Source organism: Tiliqua scincoides, chromosome 2 (assembly GCF_035046505.1).
Source record: "Tiliqua scincoides isolate rTilSci1 chromosome 2, rTilSci1.hap2, whole genome shotgun sequence".
Classification (NCBI taxonomy): Eukaryota; Metazoa; Chordata; class Lepidosauria; order Squamata; family Scincidae; genus Tiliqua; species Tiliqua scincoides.
The window spans coordinates 117,882,918-117,909,312 of NC_089822.1; the positions used below are offsets into that span (position 1 = coordinate 117,882,918).

The window sequence follows — 26,395 nt, forward strand, 5'->3', positions numbered from 1 at the left end:
GATTCAATAAACAATACAGTCATTTACTCTGTGTTTCTCCTATCCATCTGGTACACAAAAATTCCTTTTAAAAAAGACACATTGATTTCTACTTTCATTTATCATTAAAAAAACAACAGGGAGGGCAACAACTAACTCATGTTAATGCATTATTACTCTTAAATGATCATACGTGCAAGCATGAGAGAAGTATTCCTCTTTCTCCTCCATCATGAAATCATGATGGGCAAAGTCAACTTTGCTTTGGGCTGGGCCTGAAAAGAAGAAAGCAGAGCAAGCACAATTTAAAAAGGACAATTTGATGGAGCCTTGAGCCCTCCAACTTAAAACAAGAAAGATGAATGGTCAAGATCTCCCCCCCCCCAAAAAAAATTCAATATCTATATAAAATAAAGCTCATTTAAAAAAAAAAAAGGAGGAGAAGGTAGCTCCAAAGTACTAAGCTTTGAAAAGGGTCACTTTCTTCTTCCTCATCTCCTTCTCTCATTTCCTCCAATTATATACAGTGAAGGTGCTAGGAAAGAAAGCAAGGATTGGAGTGAAGAAATTCTGGTTTATGGCCATGGACTCCTCACACAGTGTTAAAGAAAGGCCCTACTCAAGTTTAAAACTGAGTGGCTGTATGGAACCACTCAAATCCACTATTCCCAGAGTTTCTGAAGCTTGAGAGGATATAGCAGAGTTTAGGGGTGTCTGGAGATATTTGATGCTAAATGGCTTTGATACCTATTTTTTCCATAGGAGGAAACTATATCTGCCTCTTCCACAATTGGTCATGGGATAAAGGATAAACCCTGCAAACCATGGAATGTTGGGGAAAGAGGTGCTGCTTCAGAAGGAGCACAGCCTGTAGCAGCAGAGGGGAGGAACTTCCAAAGATTTTTAGAATAAAAGGAAAGGTCTGAGTAGGGCACAATGCAGCTCCTCCTTTTCCATTGCCAAGTCCAAGTGCTGCCCATCACGAGTCATCTTCCATGCTGAAACTTGAGCGCCGGCTGCTGCCCTTGGAGGCACCAGGCGAGACAGAGGAAAGGAGCGGATCTGAGGCGCCTAGAGGGGACAGAGCGGTCCCATCGTCCATGAGAACATCCTGCAAGGCTCCGCCATCGGATCCCAGTGCAAGACCCAGGCCCAGTTCATCAGCAAAGGGCAGATCCAATGACTCTGCAAATGGGGGAGCAGCGTCTCCCCCCAAAGAATGAGTCAGAAGCCCCTGTGTAGAAGTTAAAGGCAGCCCATGCATCTGGACCTGGAGTTCCAATTCCTGAGAACAGAGCAAAGACACACTAGTGAGAGCCAGCAGCATACCTGGACTGTGAGCCGTCTCTTTTGAATCCCATTTAAAATCCTGTATAGAAAACACCCACTCCTCTACCTGCACTCGCAGCTGCAGGCTGCGATTGGCCTGTTCCAATTTGCGCTGTCTAATCTCCATCTCTTTTGAGCGCTGCTGTTCCTTCTGCAACTTCCGGATGTAATCCACCGAGGCCTTCAGGATGGTTCCTTTATTCCAGCGCATCTCTCTGAGAAAGGGGAGGAAAGAGGAACTGAACATCTAGGAGCTAGAATCCTTACATTATAAGCCATTATCCCAGAAAGAATTGCCTTGCAGGATCAGAGTAAGGTCCATCTATCGCAGCACTGCCTTTCCAACCACAGCCACAGAGATGCTCCTGATCTTGAAAGCCCACAAGTAGGCCATGAAGGCAACGCTCTTTTTCCAGTTTGTCTCCACAGTCTGGTACTGTAAGATATACTGCCTGAGAACATGGAGGTTCAATCAAGCCATAATGAGTAAAATACATAGAAAATGCCATGTACTGTTATGGATAGTTTCTAGTCAGAACTGTGGATACACCAGTAATGTTAAGAGGTGACCAAAGAAAGATTTTGTCATCCAAATTAGTGAACAGCATGAATCACAACTGCTATACACCAACAATCAGAATGTATGTATTTTACATGATTTCTACCCCTGTTAAGAACAGGCACACGGTGTCTCAAAGCTTTTTTTTTAATGTACAGTACTGTTGTTACGCCTACACCTGCAGGATTCTCAAGGGAGTAAGAAATTCAGAGCCATCCCAAAGAACAGGCTTCTGTCCCAATTTGGCGAGTCACTGGCAGACTTACGGGTCATTGGATTTGGGGATGAGTGTTCCCAGTTCTTTGATTCGGTCATTGATGTTGAATCGCCGCCGCCTTTCAACTGCAAAAGCGAGAGAAGAGGTTAGAGGTAGTAGGGAACATTATAGCTTGGCAGCCTCTGTTTCAAATGCAAGAACAGCTCTAGCAACCAGAAGGACACAAAAACTGACATCATTGTTCCTCTCCAGTGTTTTCCCTTTTCCCAGCTGTTGGTGCCTCCTCAGAGGGAAGTTGAATTCAGAATGTTGAGTCTGTTTTACTGGTTGATAAAGAGAATGCATTGTTTTGCATGCCTTTTTTCACTTCTGATGGACCTATTTTGATATTTATGACTGTTTGGATTCTTATCGTGATCTGCTTTGAGCAAGGTTCACCATGGATTGAAGGCTAAGGCTGAGCCTTAGCCAGCCCCAATTGCTCCAAGGTTCACACATAAAACAATCTAAGAACTAACAATACTTCTATAGCACTAGTGAATTAAGTGTTTGTCACTACAGTGGGCCCACTGTATCTGCGGATTCGAGACCTGTGGATTTCACTATCCCTGGCCCTCCAAAGACCAGCCCACTGAACCCCAGCCTTCCAAAGGGCTTTTAACTTTTTTTTTTTAAGAAAACATTTTTTAATCAGAAACCAGAAGTGACCTTAGAAGGCCTTCAGAGGCCTGTGGAGGCTGCATGTGGCCTCCACGGGTCTCAGAACATTCTCCAGAGGTGATGGGAGCACGGTTCCCATCACTTCTGGAAGATTAGAGTGCCTGAGACCTGCAGATTTCATCATCCATGGGTTTCAGTATGGGGGGGGGGGTTCTGGAATGGATCCCCTGTGGATACAGAGAGTCCACTGTATTTCATTAAGGGCGCAATCCTAACTATGCCCCGGGACAGCGCAAGTCTCTTGCGCCAACCTAGGGTGAGTCACAAATGTGACATAAAGCACGTTTGCACCTCTCTCAGAGTAAGGTGTGCCGGCCCACAGAGGCCAGATTCAGCCCCTGCAGCAACAGCAGGTGAGTTTGCACCGTCCAAGCTTTGGCAAGCACAGGGGTTTGGGAGGGTGGGGAAGAGATGCTTCAGAGCAGAGGGAGGGAGAGCCTGTGGGCAGGCAGGCGACGAGCGGGAGGTGGGGTCAGGACGCGGCAGTTATGCCGAATCCTAGCCCCGTTCCTGGATGGCGTGGAGCGGCTTCAGGCTGCTCTATTCTGCTTGGATCTGTGCCACTTCATCCCCAGATGGCACAGAGCAGCTCTAGGCTCCTCTGTTCTGCTCAGATCTACACCACCTCGTCAGGTGGCGCAGATCCAAGTAGACCCATTGGAGCCACTGTGGCTCTCCCCAGGGTACAGGGAATTTTTTCCCCCTTGACTCAGGCTGAGCCTTAGCCAGCCCCAATTGCCCCAAACCTCAGCCAGCCCCAAGCAGGCCTGCCTGTTCCAGTGCAAGTTAGGATTAAGCCCTAAATTTCACAACAGGCATGGAGGACCAGCTATGATGAAACACTGTGACTTGTTCAACATATATCAGGGATTTCCACATGTTTGCCACATATCTGTGTCAAAACTGTATGGCACAGATCCTAGACCAGGGCTGTATTCATGGCTGTGTTGATGCAGCAGTTCCACAAAAGTACAGAGTGTGGTACCAAGTACAGAAGTCAGCTTCCTAAAGAATACAGCCCTCTTTTAAAAGAAAACCCATATATTCCTAGCCCTTATGATTGCAAAATATATGCTTAAAAGTGTCACAAGCCATGTTAAGTTCTGAGTAGACATTAGGTGAACATAGCAGGGTACTTATGAGTATGTGCAAAAGAAAATGGCTGATATACAGGGACAGCCCAACCATGAAGCAAGCTGATGCGTTTTGCATCTGTGGTGGATGGCAGAAAAGGTATGGTGAGGAGCAATAGAGAATGAGAGGTTACATGACCTCTACCAAGCACAAGGAATCTGTTCCCCTACCCACATGCAACAGACCAGCCCATGCAACCTCTGCAATCTGGCCCAGCCAGATTGGTCTCCCTCATTCCAGATCAGATCAACAGGCCTAGTATCTGCATCACTACATCAAGTGGTGAAGCCAATCCACCTCTGATTTTTGTTCTCTGGGATCAGAGCAGCTGGCCCAACCAGTTTTCTATCCCTAGCAAATACATGCCCCCTAGGTTAACAGCAGCACAATTTCCCCTCTGAAAGCCTCTTGCCCTTTGTGTTAGCAATAATTATCACTTCTGCAACATTTTTCCACTTACAGCACATTCATTTCTGAAAGTCCAACTAAATTGGGAGACATCCAGTGAGTTTAAGGTACTCAAATCAGGACTGTCACCTTATTAAAGAAATCTTCCTGGATTAATCAGGAGTTCTACTCAGTTAGGTAAAGGCTCCTTCCCTTCCTTTTTTCAGATGTTATAATGTTTTATTTCAGCAGACTTCAGGAGTTTAATTTAGGGGTTCAATGAATACAGATTTTTTTAAAAAATTATCTCTCATTTTCATCATTGCTGTTGGACTGCTTTTTCAGAGGTCTTGTCCTATTTGTGTCTTTTTCTGCAACTTGGGGTTTTTGTTTTGTAAGCCACTTGGAATATCTAGGGAGAAAAGTGGGATAAAATTTGCATTCAGGGGAAAATAATGATCCAGAAGAAAGCACATTTGTTTAGATAGGGGGTCTCCAAACCCTGACCTACGGGCTAGATGCAGCCTGCAGCGAGCCTCCAACTCCTGGCAAGCCTCCAGTCCTCCAGAAGCTCCCAGGGTCCTATAATCCTCCAGAGGCAAGGGGAGCTCTGCTCCCCTCTGGCATTCTCAGGGGCCATGTGTTGCTCCCCAGCCCTTAGAAGGTCACTTCCCATTTAAAAAACAAACAAACCCAAAAGTGACGTTTTAAAGCCTTAAAAGGTCATCAGAGGGCTGGGGATGCTGCATGCAGCCTCCCCAGCTCTCAGAACACCCTCTGGAGGGAAGGGAAGCTACAGCTCACCTCCATGTGGAGAGGCTGCAGGAGCAGAGAGGTGGGGGCAGGTGGAGAGGCTGCAGGAGCTGGCTGGAAGAGGAGAGTTGGCTTTAGACTGGTTTCAAGATCTTTTCCTCCTCTCCATGTTTTTGAAAGTGCTTTTGGGCTGGTTTGCAAGATTTTCCCCCCTTCCCTCTGTTATTTTGAAAGCACTTTGGACTGGGGGGAATTATGCTTCTGGTTTTTTTTTTCCTGGAGAACCTGCATTAAGTGCTTTGGACTGGGTTTTCCAAGAGATCTTTGCTTCCACCCCTCCCTCTGTTGTTTGCTCCTCTGTTCTTTGGTGAATTGTGTTCCGTGAGACATTTCTTTTCATCTAAGTAAGCTGCTGGGAAGGGGATGGAAGTCCACTAAATGTGTTCTTTATTTCTGTGGTGTGTGTTGGGCCTTTGAGTAATCCTGGAAATTGCCTGCTGGTTCTGAGATATTTACTCCTGCACATTTAAGTAAGCTGTTTGGAGGGACGGGGGTCCATTTAAGTGTGTTTTTTTTTTTAATTTCTGTGATAACATGTTGGGGCTTGGAGAAATCCTGGAACTTGGAACCCATTCATCTAAATTCCATCTCTAATATATTGATTTATGCAAATTTATTTTTTTCCACCCCTCAACACTGTGCCAGACACTGCTGCCCTCCAGTCAAAAAATTTGGGGACCCCTGGCTTAGATGATGCATGCACATGTCATATCATTTGCATGAGAAAGGCACCCTATCACCATCAGTTTTTGTAAGGACTCCTATTTAAAATAGGAGTAAAATAGTTGTTTTCAAACACAAGATCCCCTTAGATCAAGATTAGATGTTCCCCCTCCTAGCCTCAGCAAAGTCCCTTTGATCTAAGCCAGACATGAAAGGATCCTGGAGCAAGGGAAACAGAAATATTCTGCTTCTCAGCCATTAGCTCCTGCTACCTGTAGAGTGGGAGGAAAAACAATGTGGTATTTGCAAGATTGGATGCGCTTTTTTGCAACTTGAACCAAACCAAGTTTATTCTGAAGAAATTCCACTGTGACTTCAACAGGGTTTACTTCTAATTATGCATTTAGTTTAGGACTGCAGTCTTTGAGAGGTACTTCTATCCCTCTCTGATCTTTCAGCTAAGTCACCCACTGCTTATCTAACAGGAGCACTCACTTAGATTATGGTTGTCTTTCTTCTGCCTCTCCTTCAGGAATGCTTTGGCTTCATTTTCTACAAAGTGGGAGGAAAAAAAGGTGGTGAATGCATTTGCTGGATCTTTCAAACTCAAGCCCCTTTGTATGGATCTCCCTGGCTCAGTACCTGACATCTCTCTCTTGATATTGGGCAGGTCTGCTGGGCAGGAGTTGCTGACTGCCCCAGCTGGCTCTAGCATCCCTTGGTTATTGTACACATCCAGGAGGTTTCCAGAGACGGGCAGCTGCACAAAATAGAAAGAGTTCAGTCTACTTTCATGCTTGTCCCCAAAGGGGAGTCTGGCAAGTGAGGCCTCCCGCAGAAGTTACACTCTGCCAAGCAAGCCACTGCTTTGAGTTCAAGCTTGGCAGTCTGGTTTTTGAAGCTTAGTGTGTGCAAGACATTAAACATTGGAAACACACACAGCACCCCATCCTGTTCTTAAATGCTCAAGTGTTGCTACTAGAATGGAAATGAATGCTTTCCCTGAAATTTTAATTTTGACAAATTCTCTGAGTATGAGGTTGAGTTGCATCAAAGTGTAACCAGAAATTCTATACAATTCAAATGTAGATGCTTCTGGCTTCAAAATCCTGTACATGCTTTCTCATTCCAATTCTATTCAATGGAACTTACTCTCAGGTAAGTGCGTAGGATTGCAGCCCTAGGTTCACATTACACTTTTAAACTGGAGGGGAACTGCTGGTGTTGACTGCTGGTTTTTAAACATTAGTCACCCATTTTGGGGGCTGGAACCACAATGTCTCCACACAACAGACTGTTTCTCAATGGAAACAGAGCACAGCAATATTCACTCTGTTAGCTTGTATGGAAAAAGTGTCCACAACCAGGAGAACCAGCAATGGCAAAGTAGTACACATATTGCTACTGCAAGTGTGTCACTGCTCTACCAAACACTGCAAGCAACAGTAATGAAAGCTGCTCATTAAAAAGGAAGTAGTCATTTTCTCTGCAGTGAACAAGGGCATCCTCAGAGGAAGTGCTCTGATCTCAGTGGCCCATGAACAAACAACTCTAACATTACAGTGTATATATGTATACCACCAGTCCTTACACAGTTTAAGGAACTTGTTAACTAAATCCAACATCAACTAAATGTTGAAGGTTATACTGTAATTATTGAGAGCCTAAAAATACAACAATTTTTATTATCAAATATATTTTAACCAATTTGAAGGAGATGATCAATCAACTAAGAATTCTTTGAGCAGAGTGCAGACCTATTATTTGCGCTCATGTTGCCTGGAAGTTCTGATAAGTTCTAAATTCCAAATCCCAATTCCCCTGCAGACATCCCTATATGGCACACTCAAACGAAAACTACTCACAGTGCTGGGCATCTGCAGACCACTGTAGTTAAGGATTTCGTCATTGTAGCTGGATTCAAGGCTGATAATCTCATCAATGACATCATCAATCTAACAAGAGGGAAAAGCAAGGATTAAACTTGAGATTAGGGGCCACAACTGGAAGTACTTACAAAGCGAAAGTGAGGGGGAGGAGGACACACAGTGTGGGCATTTACTTACTTCTTTTTCAGAACTGGAACCAATGTTCAGCATAGCCATGGGGCTATTGGGAGCACTGCCAGTGCCCCCTGCCACTCCCTGCTGTTGAGCCAAACTGCGCTGGGGTTCAGGGGCTGATGCAGCCTGTGGGGAGCAGGCTGGTGCACTTGGGCTAGCCCCACCCAAGGCCTGTGTTGCCAACTTGCTGCCCATGGCTGTAGATAGATACTGTTTGACCTGCTGCCTCTGTGCTTGCTGGATGTGGTACTTGGTGGGGTTTTCCAAGTGGGTCTGAACCTAAGTATGGCCGGGGCGGGGGGGGGGAGAGAAAAGAAAGAGAAGATACAAGTCAACTGTAGCACAGCAGTGGAGTTCAATAGCTGTACACAAGACCAAGATTCACTTCCCAGATAGGGAACTAAGCTAGCAAGACCAAACAGGATCCCTGCCCTAAACTTCCAATTGAGCTTGAACCCAGTTGATAGCAACAGTAAAGATGAAATATTGTAGAACTGTGTGCTGCCAGATAGCAGCTAGCATGCTGTAAGAAATGAAATTAGCAATCTTGGCCCCAGGTTGTACCAGCTGGGCGGGGAGACAATTGCAACTAAATGCCTTTGTGCTGGTGAAATGCAAAGTTTCACCAGCATAGTAAATTCCTGCTGGTGCATTGATGGCCTGCTGATGCAACACCAGCACTGGAGGGCAGGGAGGCAACATAGGCAGAGGATTGGCTAACTTACTCCAAATCCTACAACTAACACTCCCTGCACCATCATAACACTGCACCTACAAAAACAGGTGGAATCACACACATGGTTGGGGGGGGAGTTCTGGATACTAACCCCACCCCCTTCCAACCACATAGGAGGACAGGGTTCTGATGGGCTACTGAACAACTTATCACAGCAACACAAGTATCCAGCTAGGGAACACAGCTCATGCGCCAAGTCATAGGGTACGTCTCTCTGCTCCCATTGATTACACAGGCCAACACACATTCTGCTGTCTAAAAAATTAGGCCTATTCCTGGGTATCTTTGGGTGCTGATTCCAAAAATGGCATCAGTTCTAGTTTTGGAGATACAGCATAGCCTCATTAATGCATGGTTCAAGTTGCTTCCTTGTAAGGAAGCCTATGTCGTGGCTTCCTCATGAGGAAGTTGCTTGAACCATTCACTAATGAGGCTATGTTGTGTCCAAAACTGAATCTGATAGGGCAAAATTGATGCCATTTTTGGAATCAGCACCCAAAATTCATATAAAAATCACCATGAATTTTGATAAAAATTTTCCGACCCTCAATTTTGCAGGCTTGTGTTATAGGACCATGACCAGAAGTGGGGGACTTAGTCAAAGGGCACTCTGTACAAAGAAAGGGCTTTGCACAAACAGACAAAGGCAACCATGGAGAAAGGGCAGATGAAAACTTCAGCTCCAAGCAAAGTTCCATCTTTTCCCACCCAGTCCCTTCTCACCAAGACTTGCTATTTCCTTTTACCTTCAGCACTTCCACAGGAACTTGGGCAGGTGCAGGGCGAGCCAAGGGGCTCACGGAAATGGCAGGTGTAGACGGTGCAGGTGGCACAGAAGTGAACTGAGCTGCCTGCTGCTGTTCCCGACGCTCCTGTTCTTGCGTCTGTGCCCGCATCAGCTGCTGCCGCAGAAGTACCCGGGATGACATGGTGGGACCTTGGGCTGGGGCACTTGGAGGACTACAGGTGCAAAAGAGAGAGAGATCAGCCATCCCCAGATCATCTTACTATATGGCCAGGGTTGAGAGTATTTTAGTGGTGCAATGGGGTGGGAGTTCCTGCCCTGGACAAACCTGGAGTGGGAAGCAAAATGGACATCAGAAGGTCAAGTAAAACACTGAAAGTCAAACGGAAAATATAGGACTATGAAAGGATGCAGTATTTTTCTAGTATGGCATAATTAGGCATGTTTTTGAGATGGCCAAGGACAAGCCAGTTGCCAGTTTGTTCAGAGGCTTAGCAAGGGCAACAAACTAGACAAGTTGCAATGCTGGAGCTTCTTATTAGCCTTGAGCCTGCAGCCTAAAGTACAGCTGACGACAGGGGAGAAAAATGGTTAGAGACATGCAGGGAGAGACAGGGGTAGCACCAACTTTTGACTGCCCCCCCCCCACTGGCTCCATCCCTTTAATAGTGCATATGCAAGTGCATACATGCCAGCTGTAACCACCAATCGGTCTGCCCAGAAACTGGACAAGAGACAGAAGCAAGTTCTTCTTCATGCTACTAATTTAACAGCAGTGCAATTGAGAATTCCCCTCTAGTACTGTCCAGGTATTGACCGCCAGCTGAGGGTGTGGTCACTGAGCAATGGGAGGTAGCAGCGAATGTCACTTTGGGATAAGTGGGGTGTGATTGGGCATGAGCTACAGGCCCACATCTGTGCCAATCTGTGGCACCACTCCTGTATGTGATATTGATCAGACATCAAATGATTTGCTTACATCTCAAAAACATGCCTAATTATGCCATAGGGATCCAGGAAATGGGGGGGGGCAATTCCTAGAGAGGCTAAACACAGTTTATTACAAAGATTTTGTGTGTGTGTGTGTGTGGGTGGGTGGGTGGGTGGGTGGAGGAGTAGGAGATTGGAAAGACAGAAAGCTGAGCTGAAGTCACAGCAAGTCCTACAACCTTCCTGTGATCTGGGCATGATTATTCTGAAGAAAGCCTCACAGAGTCTAGTGGGACTTACTTTCAGGAAGATGTAGACAATAAGCTGGGAGGGAGGAACACAAAAGGTTTTAACCAAGCCCCTGCAGCTTATGACTTTGATCCAGGGCATGTTTACTCTGAAGAAATTGAAATACACAAAGGAAAGATCCAAGAGGCACAGAAAGAGGAGAGGAGAGGAAGAATGAAAACAGATAAAAGAGTTAATGATAGAGAAAGCATTGAACACAAAGAGAGACAGAAAGTTAAAAAAACAAGAAGGAAAACTGGAAGGAAAAAAGTTTTGTAGCTTTTTTCCATTCTTGTTAGGAAGAAGCAGCAGCAGATAGCACATTCCAGTATTTTTCAACAAGCTTTCTTCTGCTATTATAAACATAGGTTTTCATAAAGCTAAAAATTACAGGTCCGTTGTATATTTAAGTGTAATGTAGCAACACTAAACCTGCAATTTCCCCTTTGCCACCCAGCTTGTGACAGAAAGAGAAATTTTGGCATGACAGACTCACAGATGGCAAGAACAAAAGCCCAGAAGTGCCAGCCTCTTTCTAATACAGTGAAACACCATAACCCAATTCTGCCCAGCCCATAGGTATACATATCCCTGTTGTGTATATGCAACATCAGCAGAAATGGCTTAAGTAGTACAGTGGTGCCTCGCATAACGAAATTAATCCGTTCCGCGAATCCTTTCGTTATGCAAAATTTTCGTTGCACGAATCACGTTTTCCCATAGGAATGCATTGAAATCTAATTAATGCGTTCCTATGGGCAAAAAAGGTCAAAACGAAGTCAAATTTGGTTTACAAAGTGTTTATTAAGCGCTCTTTAAAGGCATACATACTGTACAGAGGATTTCTAAAATTTGAAGCATACACGAAATTTTTAATTTTTAAAAAATTTGTTATGCGAAGCACGGACCTAAAAAGTTTTCGTTATGCGAAGCACGGACCTAAAAATTTTTTCGTTATGCGAAGCAAGGCCAGAAATTTTCATTATACGAGTTACCAAACTCAATCGAAAAACTCTTTCGTTATGTGAGTTTTTTGCTGCGCGGGGCATTTGTTATGCGAGGCACCACTGTATTTATGTCAAGAGTGGGCAAATCCCGCAAAAATATGGTGCTGATGGTTATGAATGTTTTCACTTTTCCCATGGCCCAGTTCATTAGGGAATTATACAGTAGGGAGTTGGGGGCAAAAGAAGGATGTTCAAAAATACAGTAGCAGCAAATGACTCTGTGGGTCTTCATTAAAACAATTTGTAGGTGGTACAACTTTTGGGCTGACCTCCTCTTTAAAGGAACACTAATGAAAGGAAGCTCCTTCTTTTAAGAGTTTCTTATTTGGCATTGACATGATCATATTTTTCATGGAATTCTTACACAAGTTAAACTGGAAGATGTGAACAATTTTGCCTCAGTTTCCTTGCACTCCTGCATTCATTAGCCCAAATGCCTTTCTCCATCAATTTCTCCATCAATTGCTTTAAAACCCTTCCATCTTAAGAAACTCCCAAGGGCAATTTCTTGCTTTCTTGTGAGCAAAGCCATGTTCACAACCACAAAAAAAATCGACTTTACAGCTCTTATGTAGTTCCTACTTTGAAATGTACTATAATTTCATTTCAGCATCTAGTTCATTTCATCCCAAACTCTTACAGCGCAATCCTATCTTATGCTGGAACAAGGAGGCCTGCACTGTATCCAGCACAAGATAGAGGTTCAATAAGCCACCACAACCTCAATGGGTCTCCTCGGACCTGCGCCACCTCAAGAGGTAGCATAAGTCTGAAGAGAGCAGAGCAGCTTGAAGCCACACCACACTGCTCAGGAACGGGAGCTAGGATCCAGCAGATCTGCTGGGTCCCAGCCCCGCCTCCCGCTCCCCGCCCACCTGCCCCAGGACCGCCCTCCATCTGCCTTCCCCCCACCCAGAAACATCCCCACCTCCTCCCCGCCCACCCCAGACCCTTGCATCAGCCAATGCAAGCCTCCCTGCCTGAGTCGGCGCAACTGGTGCATGTCCCTGTGCCAGCCCAGTCAACTCTAGAGGTGGCAAACATGCTTTACGGCAAGTTTGCGACCCTCCTGGGCCTAAGGGCAAGTTTGGATTGTGCCCTTAGAGCATGTTGCAATAGCTTTAGGCCAAGGAGAAACGTGAGATTAAAAAAAACCAAATAAATGTAATGTAAAAGGTATATTAGAGTGCTAGTTTATGCATGTTTACTCAAAGTAAGTCCCACTGTGTTCAATCGAACTTACTCCCAGGTAAATTTGGATAAAATGGTAGCCTGAATGTAACATCAGCTACATATTGTCTTTCAGGTAGCTCTTGGAAGAGTCATATGCCCTAGGCAAATTTCTCAGTTTGTCTCCTGGTGAACCAGATGGTCAAGTCCTTGGAGGAGAAAAAAAAAAAAAGGCAACATCTGGGTATTCCTGCGGATGTCCTTGCTCTTGCTGTAAGAAAAAACCCAGAGCCTGGCTTCCCTTAATTTCACCTCTGGTTGTGAGCAAGGAGCACCCTGATGAAAATATGAAACTATCTTATATGGTGTCAGACAGACCATTGGTCTGTCTAACACACTATTTATTTATTAAAAATGATATATATCCTGCCTTTGTTTATGGACAGCAGCATTTGTCTTTCCCAGCCCTTGCTACCCAAGGTCCATTTTAACAGGAGGCATGAGGAGTGAACCTGGGACCTTCTACAGGTCTCTTGTTAAACTTCGGCCACTCAATAAATGTTACAAAGCTGTTCAGAGTCCAAGTTGGCTGGACAACTAGGATTAAACTGAACCACCTCGTAACCCTGCAGTGCCTCAGGGCCATTTTGCATCTAACTTGCTACTGAGGGAAACTTATGGTTGAGGAAATGGCGGTGTTTGTATAGGAGCATTATACTGACACTATAATGCCCTTGTACAAATGGAGAGAGATGCAAGTGGGTCCAAAGTGAAGGAACTGGGGGGCAGCTGTTCCCTTTTGGGAAGGAAGCACAATTTGCAGTTGTGTTGTCTCCCTGAGGAGTTCACTGCTCCTAAAGTCCTCTGTTCTTAGGTCTGTAACCCAACAGAAGTTACGAAAACACTGTTCATCCAAAGGCAACTAAGCCAAGTGCTGCTCCAGGCTTCTTCCCACTTTCCTGAGCAGTGAGCACTTTCTAAGGGGGATGAGATACCACTTGGTTGTTTTGCATGTCATGAGCTTTCCAGTGTTTCTCCCCCCCCCCCCATATCCCTCATGGAGGAGAAACTTGAGGATGCCTGATCGGTTTCTGCTAAATAAGTAGGAAGAAGCAGGGGTGGGCAGATTCCTGTGGTTAGAGAGCTCTCTTCACTGACAGGTCAGTTTCTTAACCATTCTTCCTACCATTTCTTAACCATTTCCCCCTTACATCCCTAAGCTCCTTAGGGCACAATCCTAACCAGGTCTACTCAGAAGTAAGTCCTATTTTGTTCAATGAAGCTTACTCTCAGGAAAGTGCGGTTAGGATTGCAGCCTTAGTGTGTTCTCTTTCCTTGCTCAGTAATCAATAACTTGGATTTCAGAAAAAAAAAACCTAACGCCCTGCAAGGTGGGAAAAAGATCCCAACTTGCCTTACTGCCAACTGAAATGAAGCACAAGTTTCAATCATTTACTCTTATTCCCTCTCCACTCACCCTTGTTACTTTCAGCTCTCCTCTCTCAGTTGTCTCCCCTCTGGTCTAAATCTAGATTAATCTCCTCAAGCAGGAACCTGTCTTTGGGTTACGTTATTCTGCAAAGTGTAATGGGAATAGCTGGAACTCTGTTGGAAGGGCACCTGCTTCACACACAGAAAGGCCCAGGTTCAACCTGGGTCCAACCTGATGCAAGGCAACTTCCTGTGTCATATACTGTATGAAAGACCACACCATCTTCTGGTAGCAGGAAAACACACACATGCAATTGGATTATCACATGTGACAGTCTTATTGCATGCAAGTCAATTGCTGCCAAGAAGCTGAGGCTGATCATCAGTTTGTTAGCACATGCGCAAACATCACATATAATAATAGTCAAGGCGACTTGGGCTTCATGACAAGCTTACAGCATACCCATATCAAAAGAGAATCAGGTTGGGGGACACAGCAGTGGGCTTCTGGATTGGCTGCAGGCAGGAGCAAGGAGTTCACAGAGAACCACAATTTCCTCATGTTGTTTGCTTTCCTTCCCACTGTGTGTGTGTTGCATCAGAGGACTGGCTATCTCATTCAGTCCAAAAGTTAGTAAGGATCAAAGAACAGCCACCACAAGCAACTATGGCCAATGCCCCCCAGATCCTAGTTACATCACTAGACTGACATCTAGCTCTTCAACCTTCAACTCAGTCAGTGCCTCCCAATTTGGTCAATTCCTGCTTGAGGAACAACATCAAGGGGTTTGCTAACTCAGACTCCAAAAGAGTTCGAAAACGGCACGACTAGAGGAAAACACAGAACACAGATAGGCAAATGAGAGGCTAGGACTCCAAGTCACACTGCCAGGCCACCTGTGCAGCCAACAATGCAGAGGAGACCTGATTGTGTGAGAAATCAATTAGATTCCAAACCCACTGTGACTACGGTAACATTTTGGACCTCCTGAAGATTCAGAGTTCTCCATGCTGTACTGGAAATGCACCTCAACTCTCCAAATTTCAAGGGGTGTACTTCTGCTTTTTAATAAAAGGTTTTTTAGCCCTGATTAACACAGCAAAAAGCTTGCTGCCAATGCAGAGGAACCTAGCCAAGGCTTCATTTCACTCAGCACTTCATCCTCTTTCTGGGCTACAGTTCACAAAACAGGCCACACTGGCGTCCTTGGGTGAAAGAGATGGAGACACTTAACTGTATGGTATGTGTGCCCAAGGAACTTGACTAATCTGTCCCTGATGAGGGGCAGCTGAGAATATGATAATGGGGGGGGGGTCAAAGTGATGTCAACAATTAGTTATTACATGGCACCAACAGAGGAAGATATCATCTGCACAGAAGTGAAGGAGAGAGTGCACAGTCTCAGGAGGTGTGTGATTAAAACATGTAAAGATTATCATTCTTTGGCTTCTTGTTAGGTGCACAACAGGGACAAAGGGAACTTGAGAAGCCTCACCCTTTTTCCCTCCAGCATTTCAAGAGATCACTAATAGGTGAAGAGGTCACAACCTCACAAGATGGTTGTCTGAGCTTATGAAAGGAATCCAAGATGGCTGCCCTCCTGCTAAGATAGGCTACCTACCTTACACCAATAGGTTGACTCTTGAGTTCGTAGAAGCTGTCGCTGGTCAATGAGAGGATATTCTCCAAGTCAATGTCGGCCACAATCCCAGACTCTGGAAGCAGGGAGTTGAGGCTGCTTGAAGAAATAGACAAGGAACAAGTCACAATGTTTGACTTCTTGGACTTCTTACAGTCCAAGAAGAATTAATCAATAACCCCTGTGAAACTGCCTTTGTTTAGCAGAAGACACAACCTATGCAAAGAGCCAGGATGGTGTGGTAGTTCTGGTGTTGGGACTTAGACCTGGAAGATCTAGGGTCAAATTCCTGCTCAGCCACAAAGCTTCCTGGGTGACCTTGGGTTGGTCATTATTTCTCAGCCTAACATTTCTCACAGGATTGTTGTGAGGACAAAAGGAGGGAAGGAACTATGTACACCACCCTGAGCTCCTTGCAGGAAGAGCAACATAAAAATGTGAAAAATAAGTAAATAAAGTTATCGTTCTAACTGGGTAAAGGCACATTGTAACTAGCCTCACAACCCGATCCTATATGCAGGTCTACTCAGAAGTAAGTCCCACTGAGTTCAATAGGATCTGCTCCTAGGTGTAGGATTGCAGCCTCAATCTCCTTCCCTGTAGCGTCAACCCATTTGATCTAGTCTAGAAGAAACTAATAAATGCAAGATGTGCAGAGAGACTCAAAACTGCTGTCAGGTACTCTTGGCAGCACATGTCTGTGTCATTATAAAGTGACATAAGAACGGAGGAGGTAAGGCAAGTAAGGTTAGAATTAAAGACTTACCATAGTGTTTACACTGTGCTTTATGGTATTCACAGCACTATACATATATTATCTCAGTAATCCTTCTGTCAACTGGGTATAACAGGCTATCTGTATTATTACAGGTTGAATAGCCCTAATCCAAAATGCTCTGAAATCTGAGTGACAGCACAAGTGGAAAATTCCTGACCTGATATGATGGATCACAGTCAAAATGCAAGTGCTCATCAGACAGTTTATTCAGCATTCCCAAGGTTAAAAAATAAAAAGACCCTCCCAACCCCATCCCAGCTTCAGAATTTCATGTTTAGTCTTTAGTCCCATCCCCAAGATATCTCATAATGTATATGCAAATATTTCAAAATCTGAAAAAATCCAAAACACTTCTGGTCCCAAGCATTTCAGATAAGGGATACTCAACCTCTATTATCATCCCCCTAATTAATCCAGTAGGTAGGCACACTACAGCTCTGCAATGTAGGCCATTGTTATCACTATCTTGCCAAGGGAGGAGGCAGAGGTTTAAGTGGTTTAAGCATTTTTATGCCCTAAGCGCCCATAGCGGGTTGTGACTAGGACTGTTGTAAAAAGGTTTACAAAAATGTGCTTGATCCCCAGAAGTGGCAGTGAAATAGGTAGGGAAGAGAAACCATCAAGGAAAGGAGGCAGCCCAACACAAACATTTCTGGACTTGCATTGTTAAAAATGTTCCTGTTGAAATGTACCCAGTGCCTGGGCTCAACCTTAGAAGGAAATCCTGAAGGAGACAAAAACAAGACTGCCTCTGAGTAAGAGCTAAGTTCATTTTGCGTCCAACTGCCTTTCACAACCATACGTATCTGGGATGGTGGATAAAGAGATCTGAAGCCTCCGCTACAGCACAGAGTGGGAGTTTAAATCACGGGAGGGAGGGAGAAGGAGCAATGATTCTTGCTCCTTTAGCCACAGTTTTTCAACTACTGTAAACCCAAACTGTTTACATTTGACTGTATCTTATGAACTTTGAAAAGAAAATTCACTGTGCCACACTGCATGTCAATAGGATAAGCTGTATCCGTTTTATGAAAAGAATAGAAGTAACGTATTTCATAATGGCAGAATGCCAACAATTCACTCTTTCTTAACTCAAGAGCGCCATAATATACCAAGACTCCATTCACATTAGTTTTCTTAAAAAACCCAACTGTTCTATTGCTGTTGGATTGTAATTGTGGCAAAGAAGCCTCCCACAGTGAGCTGATAGGACATCAAGGCAGATTTACAAACAGTCAAATTGTTCAAAGAGCAGTAAGAGTTCACCTTCTGGGAGGGTAGGAAGAGTTATCAGTGTGGCTGGGATCAAAGCTTCCCACAGGTTCTTGGGGCAGTGTAAGCTTTCTGGAACAGGGAGAAGACTGGTAAGAGTCCTCTAGACTCAGAGGGAAGGAGGAAAGCTATGAGACAGGGAGCCACAGAGGCAATGAACTGAAAAAGGAGATATGGAGGGAAAGCTAAGTACATGAGAAGGAGGCTTCAGGAATGGAATAGATGAGACAACAAACTGAAGTAAGAGGACCAATGAGAAAGGAGGCCCCAAGAACCAAAAAAACGGAAGTTTTTCTTCATACCTATGAAAGCACTTGCAGCAGCAGCAGCAATAGATTTAATCTGTATTTTGAAACCTACCAATGACCACTAGCTACTATAGCTAATTACAAAATCTCGACATGCAGGAGCACTAACCCCTCAAATGTCAGGAACAATCAATAGGGAATAGTATTCTCCAACAGGCTCTGCTTTCCACAGGCAACTGGCACACCACTTGCGAACAAGAATGAACGCTTGGTCTGAGCATTCTCATGTTCTTTCCATTGGACTCCCTGGCCATCATCAGCTGTTGGCATTAATCTGTCTAAATCAGGGCTAGTCGAACCCCGAACTCAGGGCCGGATCCAGGGTTTGGTAGAATCCTTCCGCACGGTGAGTGGACCTTTTGGTTTCGCTCCCACGCAGCTCATCCTCCAGATAAGACCTGGGCACCAGGAAGCTCCAAGCAGTTGCAACTCCCTGGACATCTTGTCATGCAGCCTTCTGGGATGTCAGGTAACCGGCGCAACATCCCAGAACATCCTGGTGCCCAGGTCAACCTGCGTGGGAGCAGAACAAAAAGCTGTGATCCGGATAGGGACCGCCTTTTTCAGCGGTCGTGACTTTGGGCACTGCTGGTCTAAATCAACCCATCCCATTTCCGGAACAAGGCTTCATTTCTAGACCACAGTGCTAGAAACAAAGTAGCTATTCACACCATTTACTATCAGCGTTGCATTCTACAGCAGTTTACGTGTCTGGCATCTCAACAGCACTCAAGGACAGCAATAGCATTCACAAGACATCCTGTCTCATCGTTCTGCACAAACACTGAACCCAAGAACCCAAGTTTATAATATGCTGTATATCCAGATAAGTCAAACTGAAGATAGAAACAAGCTGAAATGCAACAGATCCATGGGCAGTGAAAAACAGAGTCCGCTCTCCTATGGAAGCAGTAACCAAAGGTTTAAGAAACCGGTTCCCAAACTGTGAGCTACGGCTCCCTGGGGAGCTGCAGAAACCAGACAGGGGAGCCATGGAATCCTCACTGCCCTATACAATGTATAGGATTGTACTTGTAATGGGAAGCCTTGGCCAATGACTCAGTAGGTTTTACGCCAGTTGAAATTCAGGAAACCACTGATTTACGGGCATCGAGAGGGCAGCATAAAGGACATTCAAAGAGGATTGCACAGGCAGCAGGACACGCTAGGAGCTGCAAACAGAGAGAATTTCTTCTCCAGTGTGTTACCAGGGTTGTCAAACTTGTTTCATATCGAGGGCCAGAAGTGATGTCATTAGGCAGGAAGTGATGTCATTAAACAGGTCTCTTTTGAAGAGACACTTTGCCAACAGTCTGAGGCTAAGTATTGTGTATTGTTGGTGTTAATGGTAGGGAAAGTTAATATTCTCATGAAACAGTAAGGGGAGGCAAGCAAACCTTACATGGGAGGAAATTCCATGGAGAGGGAGCCACCGCAAGAATACACAATACTGTTCTCTCAATACCCTCTCCTTAATGCCTACATTACTAGTATCAACACAAGATCCCAAAGGCCCCAGTGTAATTCCCACTTGCACCCATCCACTCACATGCTGACCAATGTGCAAACAGGTCTACCCTAGATGGATGCTGCAAGGAAGTACCTCTACAAATCCTGTGTACTTATCATCTCCCATCAGCATACCTCTATATAGAACAATGACAAAAATGCACAACTCCTAAAAGAAACATAACAAATGTTGTACCTGATCTGTACAAGTTACTATAATATATTAACTAGCATAGGAGCTCCACCAGTTCAACTCTCTGCTTAGCCATGACATCCCAAGGGAGTCTGAGATGAGTCAGTATTTTTCAGCTGCAGCTCTTTATACTAAATAATGGGAGAATAATGCTGGCCCTTCTCATATGATTGTTGATATAAAAGCAAATTTAGTTTTATACCACAAGCTCAATGTGAAGTCCTGTGAGCACTTAAAATGCCCTACATCCATGGTTCCCAAGCTTTTTAGCAACAGGACCCCCCTAAAAGAAAAATTCACATCATCAGCTGCTCAAGCCTCTGTGGCTATAATGGTGATTGGGCAGCAGTGCCCCCCCCCCAGTAGCAGGTTGTTTAATCCTTGATGCACATAGCCTAATTCACTTTGTCAGTTTCACAACCCACTCAAAATTGGGTCGTGACCCACTGGTAGGCCGCAGGCTGGAACCTGATGCCCTACATAATAATAATAATAATAATAATAATAATAATAATAATAGGGCTATAGTGTTTGGTTGCTTAATCTATTATTTCATTAAATATTCTTTAATTAAAATGTGCCCTCAGTGAACCAGGCAGCAGAATTTTTAAAATTGATTTTCATTACACACAACTTCAAAACTTTCCCATTCTCTCATACCACTTCTAAATTTTTCTGTTCACAATCATTGTTTAATCACATGCAAATTTATGTAGATTAAATATGTTAATTAACAGCGCAATCCTAAATTGAACTTTAGCCAGTGCGACCATCCCCGCAGCAGCTCAGAGTGTTGCAAACTTCCATAAGGAGCCGGCTGGGCTGGTGCGGAGGCCCACACTGGCCCTGCACCAGCTGGAACCTGTAAATTTGTGCCAGGTGGTATGGGGGTGGAAGAGGATGGAATGAAGGAAGAGGGCATTCTGCTGTATCCTAACCTCCACTCCCGGGCTAGGCAGCCCAACATGGGCTTCCTGGATTTGCACCACTTGCATAAATCCAAGAAGCCCCATAGGGGTGGTTGGGGCTTTATTCAAGGTAATGGGAAAAATATCCCCTGGTGACCTCCAGACTCTTCCTAAGCTGCTTTGGATATAGCACAGGTCATGCTATCTAGCTGCACAAGCGCAGTTTAGGATTGGACTGTACATCAGGCAAAACCTCCATCAGACTATGATTTCTTTAATAGCATTTCAGTTCAAATTATTATCCTTCTTATCTAGCCAAGTCCTTTCCAATGACATAATTTTTTATTTCACTTCATCTATCCTTGAAAGATAAATTATTGTGTCCTGACCCAATACAGAAACCACTGCTCCAGACAACAGAACACATCTACTATCCTTGTCCCATGAACAACTTCTACCATGCCTTTCCAAAATATCAGTTCACACATAACCACTCAAGTTTTTGTCTATTAAATGAGAGGCTGTATTACGAAGATCCAAAAGGTTTGAAAAAATGTCCCTGATGCCAAGTTTGAACACCAGAAAGAAACCCCCAAGGAACTCACCATGGTTACCACTACTACAAATGAACTCAAGTAAACAGTATGAGGGCAAAACATCCCACACCAGATAATCCCACACACAAAAATGTCTTTAGGGCCCTAATTCTAAAAAATCTTTCCCAGAACAGTGTCATTCATTTCAAGGGAAGTTTACATATTGTTAAGTGGTGCTGAAGATCAGGTTTGTCATTTTCAAATCAAACTTCATTCTCCCTTCATATTAGCTAACAGCAGGAATAATGGGAGATGCACTCTTTAATTGGGAGATTAGTCAGCTAAAAGCAGCAGCAACAGTTTTTTTTATATTTTTAGTTTCCAGCAACAAGTGTTGGTGTTCATGAAAAGTGAAAGAGAAAATATTAGAAAGCAATCTTTAATTCTTACAACCAATGGTAGCTTTTGTTGTAGATTCCCTTGTACTTTCTTCAAGTTAATCAAGGCATGTTTATCAAAGGTTTTGGCAACATACACATCAATTAATGGGTTAAAAGTAATTGATGAATCTATTAAAATTCTTTAAAACAACAGACAGTCTGGTCAACTCTAACAACAGCACTCAGTGTTTATACAGCACTTCCGAGCCAAAAATGCTTCCGGCACTTGTAGGTAAGTCATTTTTCCCATTTCCATATGGCTAACTGAGGCAAAGAGCTAGTGTCTTACAGTATTAAAGCAAGATCTGAACTCTGAACTTCTCAGCTTACTTTTTTGATCAGCTGGAACCACACAGCTCTGTTGAAAGAAGTTCTCTACTGAGTGAATGCACCACTACCAACTTATGCAAAACCTCCAATAGGACGAGCATCAATAACATATCCTATGAAAAAACACAATGTCTCACTCCCTTATAAAAAGCAGATGTGAGGGGAGGAGAGGACTTCCTTTCAGAAGGCGCAGTCCTCAACATAATGGGCTTGGTGCTGGGCCACTGGAATGAATGGGTTTTATTTCTAAAGGTGGGGAGGAATGTTTGGTAGAACTGAAGGGCGCAGACACCCCAAAACGTGCATCTTAGGTGGTATCCCTAGTGTGTTACAAGATTTTGGCTGCAATCCTAACTACACTTTCCTGAGAGTAAGCGCCACTGAACAAAATAGGACTTACTTCTGAGTAGACCTGGTTAGGATTGTGCCCTTCTTTTGTTATAAAGATTTCTTATAAAAAGAAGATGTGGGGGGGGGAGCAGATGTGGGGGGGGGGAGGTGTGACTGTTCATGCCTAGCGTGTTACAAGGTTTCTTTTGCTACTTCACGTGCCAGGAGCTGTTTACTGGAGAAGTGAAACAAAGAAGCCTGTCCAAGAACTGCGACCCACGACTCTGCGCTCCCAACCTCCTTCTGCAAAGCAGCAGACGGGGAGAAAGTTTCTGAAGCCCGTGAGAACCAAGATCGGGCCCGGATCCCGCTCACCTTCTCTGCGGTGGGACTGCCGCTGGGCGCCTGCCCCCCCAAGCGGTGGGGAAGCGTCCAAGCTCCTTTGGGCGCCCCGGGAGCCGCAAGCGCCTTCGCTTTCCTGCCCCACTTCAGGCCTCTGCATTTCCTGGTGCAGGCCATTTTGCAGGAGCATTTTGAGCCGGCATCACTGGACGCGGGAGGAGGGAGAGGAAAGCAGATCCCGCCCTACACACAGCCCACGCCTGCCTCCCGCACAAGGGGCCCATTGCTCCCCCTTGTCTCGATGCACACAAGGAAACGCAATCCTATTTGCGCACTCTCTAGCGCGCTCTGTTGTGCAGCTATTAATAGCGAGCCTAGAGCCTATTGACCCGCTCAGCAAGGCGACACCGCACACGCATGGCGACTAGAGGCAGCAGCGAGTCGACATTCCAGACCCTCCTCCCCATCTCCACAGAGTGTTTCTCAAACTGTGGGTCGGGACCCACTAGGTGGGCCCCCATTCATTTCAATATTTTATTTTTAATACATTAGACTTGATGCTGCCATGGTATGTGACTGAATTTGGGGAAATGTTACAGACCTGTACTTTAAACAGGCTATCATGTATAGTCTTTTAACAATGATAGTAAATGGGACTTACTCCTGGGTAAGTGTGGGTAGGATTGCAACCTAGAATGGTTAACAATTTTCCTGCTTGATGATGTCACTTCCGGTCATGATGTCACTTCCGGTGGGTCCTGACAGATTCTTATTTTAAAAAGTGGATCCCAGTGCTAAATGTGTGAGAACCACTGCCTGCTTAAAGGGGCCATGCCTGCATTAGTAAACAGCTTCTTGGGGGAGGGGACAACACCACTTTATTATAGCCATGTGTCAGCTGAGAAGGGAACCAAATTACATCCCTGAGAGTAAAGAGTGATTGCACCTCTTAGAGGGGAGAGAGGGCCATTTATTCTAGTAATACTAGCAATTGTTTTCCAGGATAGTGTTCAGCCAGTGGTGGTGCTACAAATACATGTAAATGTATTTACATGCAACTAAGCCCCACCCAAGTCTGTAGGACCAGTTCAGAGGACCTGGCTACTACATGTGTTTTCTTTTGTAGTCTGATCCCATGCAAGCTCATTTAGATGTCCTACTTTGTTCAAAGGAACTTACTCCCTAGTAAGTGTGCTCAGGACCGTACAAGCCTCTGGAGCTCATTTTAAAATGTATTTCCTTAGCGCCCAATCCTTTCCAGCTTTCCAGCTCAATGCCACAATGCAGGCCCCTGGGAAGGGAACACATGTACTCATACCTTAAGAAGGCCCCAGTGACTGCCCCTCTACCAGAGGATGCAGTGCACACCCCACTGGCACAACTGCACCAGCACTGGAAAATTGGATAGCATTGGGCCCTTAAACCCTTAAATTCATTATTTTGCAAATGAATACTGTATGTATGACATATTGATAAGATGCACATATCTTTATGCAGTAATAATTGCTTTTAAATGGAGTGTTTCCTAAACATATATGGGTGATTCTTCTCATTAATTTATTCCAACTACCTTGGGTGAGCTAGACTATCCTGTAATACGATACAATATTATTCCTATTTTATAGGTGGGGAAAACGGAGGCTGAGAAGAGGATGCATCCAACACCGATACAAAGAAGGCTATAAGACCAGTGATATGGGAATCGAAGTCTACATCTGACAGTCTTTCACCAGGCCACTAACATGCACATTCTAGTCCACAGACACGCCCACCCAGATCCACAACTTAAATAATGTGGGTAAACTACTGGGGCTTACCCACAGCCACAGCAGAGAAGATCATGTTTCTAACCTTACCAATGTTACCATCTTCTCTTGAGCACTAAAGTGCTCTTGAGCATTAAAGTCCACTATCCCCACCACCACCACCACAGTTAGAACATATACACGTTTCCCAGACTCCAGGACTCTCTATCTCACAAAAGACTGTAAACCTTAGCAAATGTCCAGCTTTTCCATCTGAAACAGTTGGTCTCCAAAGGTGAGGTGGGTGGAGTGGGAGCAAAACAGAAGGATCTGAATCAACAAGGGAGCCTAGTGCTGGTACCAGTGGATTCAGGTAAGAGCTGAGGTCAGCAAAAAACATTTTTGAAGTGAAAACTAAACCCTAGGGAACAGCTGCGGTCAGCAAAACAGAAGGAAACTGAGTCATTGAGAAACTTCCCCCCCCCCCCCACTGATTTGTGGTTTCTTGCAAATTGAGAGCACAGGGCTAGAAAAACACCAAGATCGGGACACTGAGCTTTTGTCCTGTCTCTGTTCCAGATCTCTGCCAAGCTCAGGATAGGGGAATTCCTATTACTTTATTAAGAAACTTGATCATCCTCTCTATTTCATCTTAATTAGGCATTGCTTAAACTTCCAGGTTTAGATCAGCCTGAAAGTTATATTTAGGACATGGAATCCATGCACTCTGAGTAAATGAGGAGTGGCCAGTGAAATGCTCTTAGCACATGCTCAGAGCCACTCTCTCCTCCATTATGTCACAAATCTCAAGACTTGATGTTAAAAAAAAACAAAAAACTCCCACAGCCAGGTTTCTGAGCTTAACTATGGTGGAGCTCAGGTTCCAATTAAGAGCCATTCTACACCTGATGTAGAAGCGGGTGGTGGACCAAAGTGGTCCAGTTCTTCTGGAGCCAAGAGGTCGGGTGCTGAAGAATCCTACACTGAACTATAGCTGTAGGAAACCATGATTTATATCCTCCTGAAGCACATACCTAAGAACAGAAAAGAGAGCTGTACCCTAAAATCTTTTTTTCTTTCATTCTCTGACTATTAGGCTGTATTTTCCGGGGGGGGGAGGGGAGCATGAAGAGGAAGAACTCAAGAGGTCCTCAGTCACTCCAATCCTCTGGAGCCAGGCAGGTATTCTTCCTCCCCCCCCTTTCTAACTTTGCCACGCGGTTTCTGTGCACAAGGCCACAGTTTCACCATAGTCACATACTGGTCAACAACTTCACAACATGCGCTGAGATCCGCCCCGGAAACCTTATGTGGGTCTTATTGATGCCTTGATTCTGTAGGTGGGAACGAATATTTGCACGAGGATTCACAATCGTGCCGAATCCTCCGCACGGATTTCTGTCCCCTTGCCAGGGGGGCCCGCAGAAAACGCCCCTTTGGCAACTGCCCCACCCCCGGAGCCTGGGCGCTGCTCGCGCCCCTGCGCATCGGCCCGCTTGGCGCTCCCTCCCACGGCGGGGGCAGGGCTGTTCTGCTCCTCACCTGAGCAGCTGCAGGGCGTCGGTCGAGCGCGGGTCTTCCACGAGGACGTAGACAGTGGCGGGGGGCGGCTCGGGGTTGGGGGGCCTCTCGCTCGGGTCATGGGACATCATTCCCCCACCCCGCCCCCGCCCCACCCCCGGCGCCCCCTCGGAAGGCAACGCAGGGCCCGCTCGACTCCGCAGGCAGGCTCGTCGAGATGCGAGCCCGGCACACTTGCGAAGCCGCGCAAGGGACAGGAGCGGAGGGCGCCTCGCAAAGCCCAGCCGAGCCGATCAGCCGTCAGGAGGAGCAGAGCCGTCTCCTCCCTGAGCTGGAGAAAAACAGCCTGCCGGAGTATTGCTTCATTTTCCG

General features: G+C 45.2%; 1 protein-coding gene across 3 annotated transcripts; it reads right to left on the reverse strand.

Moving 5' to 3' along the window:
• Positions 1–862: 862 nt before the first annotated feature.
• TFE3 (transcription factor binding to IGHM enhancer 3) lies at positions 863–26,395 on the reverse strand. Of its 3 annotated transcripts, none has more exons than XM_066614056.1 (10): positions 26,045–26,395; positions 15,794–15,907; positions 9,347–9,560; positions 7,868–8,143; positions 7,667–7,756; positions 6,444–6,561; positions 6,297–6,353; positions 2,134–2,209; positions 1,376–1,523; positions 863–1,264 (listed from the first exon to the last, which is right to left on the reverse strand). In XM_066614056.1, the coding sequence occupies exons 1-10, from the start codon at positions 26,152–26,154 to the stop codon at positions 959–961; spliced, it is 1,509 nt and encodes a 502-aa protein (XP_066470153.1). In that variant the 5' UTR covers positions 26,155–26,395; the 3' UTR covers positions 863–958. The 3 variants fall into 3 exon arrangements, with proteins under 3 accessions (XP_066470153.1, XP_066470152.1, XP_066470151.1); XM_066614055.1 differs by having other exon boundaries at positions 15,794–15,910; XM_066614054.1 differs by having other exon boundaries at positions 6,297–6,561; positions 15,794–15,910.

Excerpts from the sequence above, each read along its gene's own strand:
- TFE3 (XM_066614054.1), bottom strand. The coding sequence starts at position 26,154 with ATGATGTCCCATGACCCGAGCGAGAGGCCCCCCAACCCCGAGCCGCCC. Across the intron at positions 9,561-15,793 it reads AGTCAACCTATTGGTGTAAG|TCCTCCAAGTGCCCCAGCCC; the intron begins GTAGGTAGCCTA and ends TTGCACCTGTAG. Across the intron at positions 1,524-2,133 it reads ATCCCCAAATCCAATGACCC|AGAGATGCGCTGGAATAAAG; the intron begins GTAAGTCTGCCA and ends CCCCTTTCTCAG.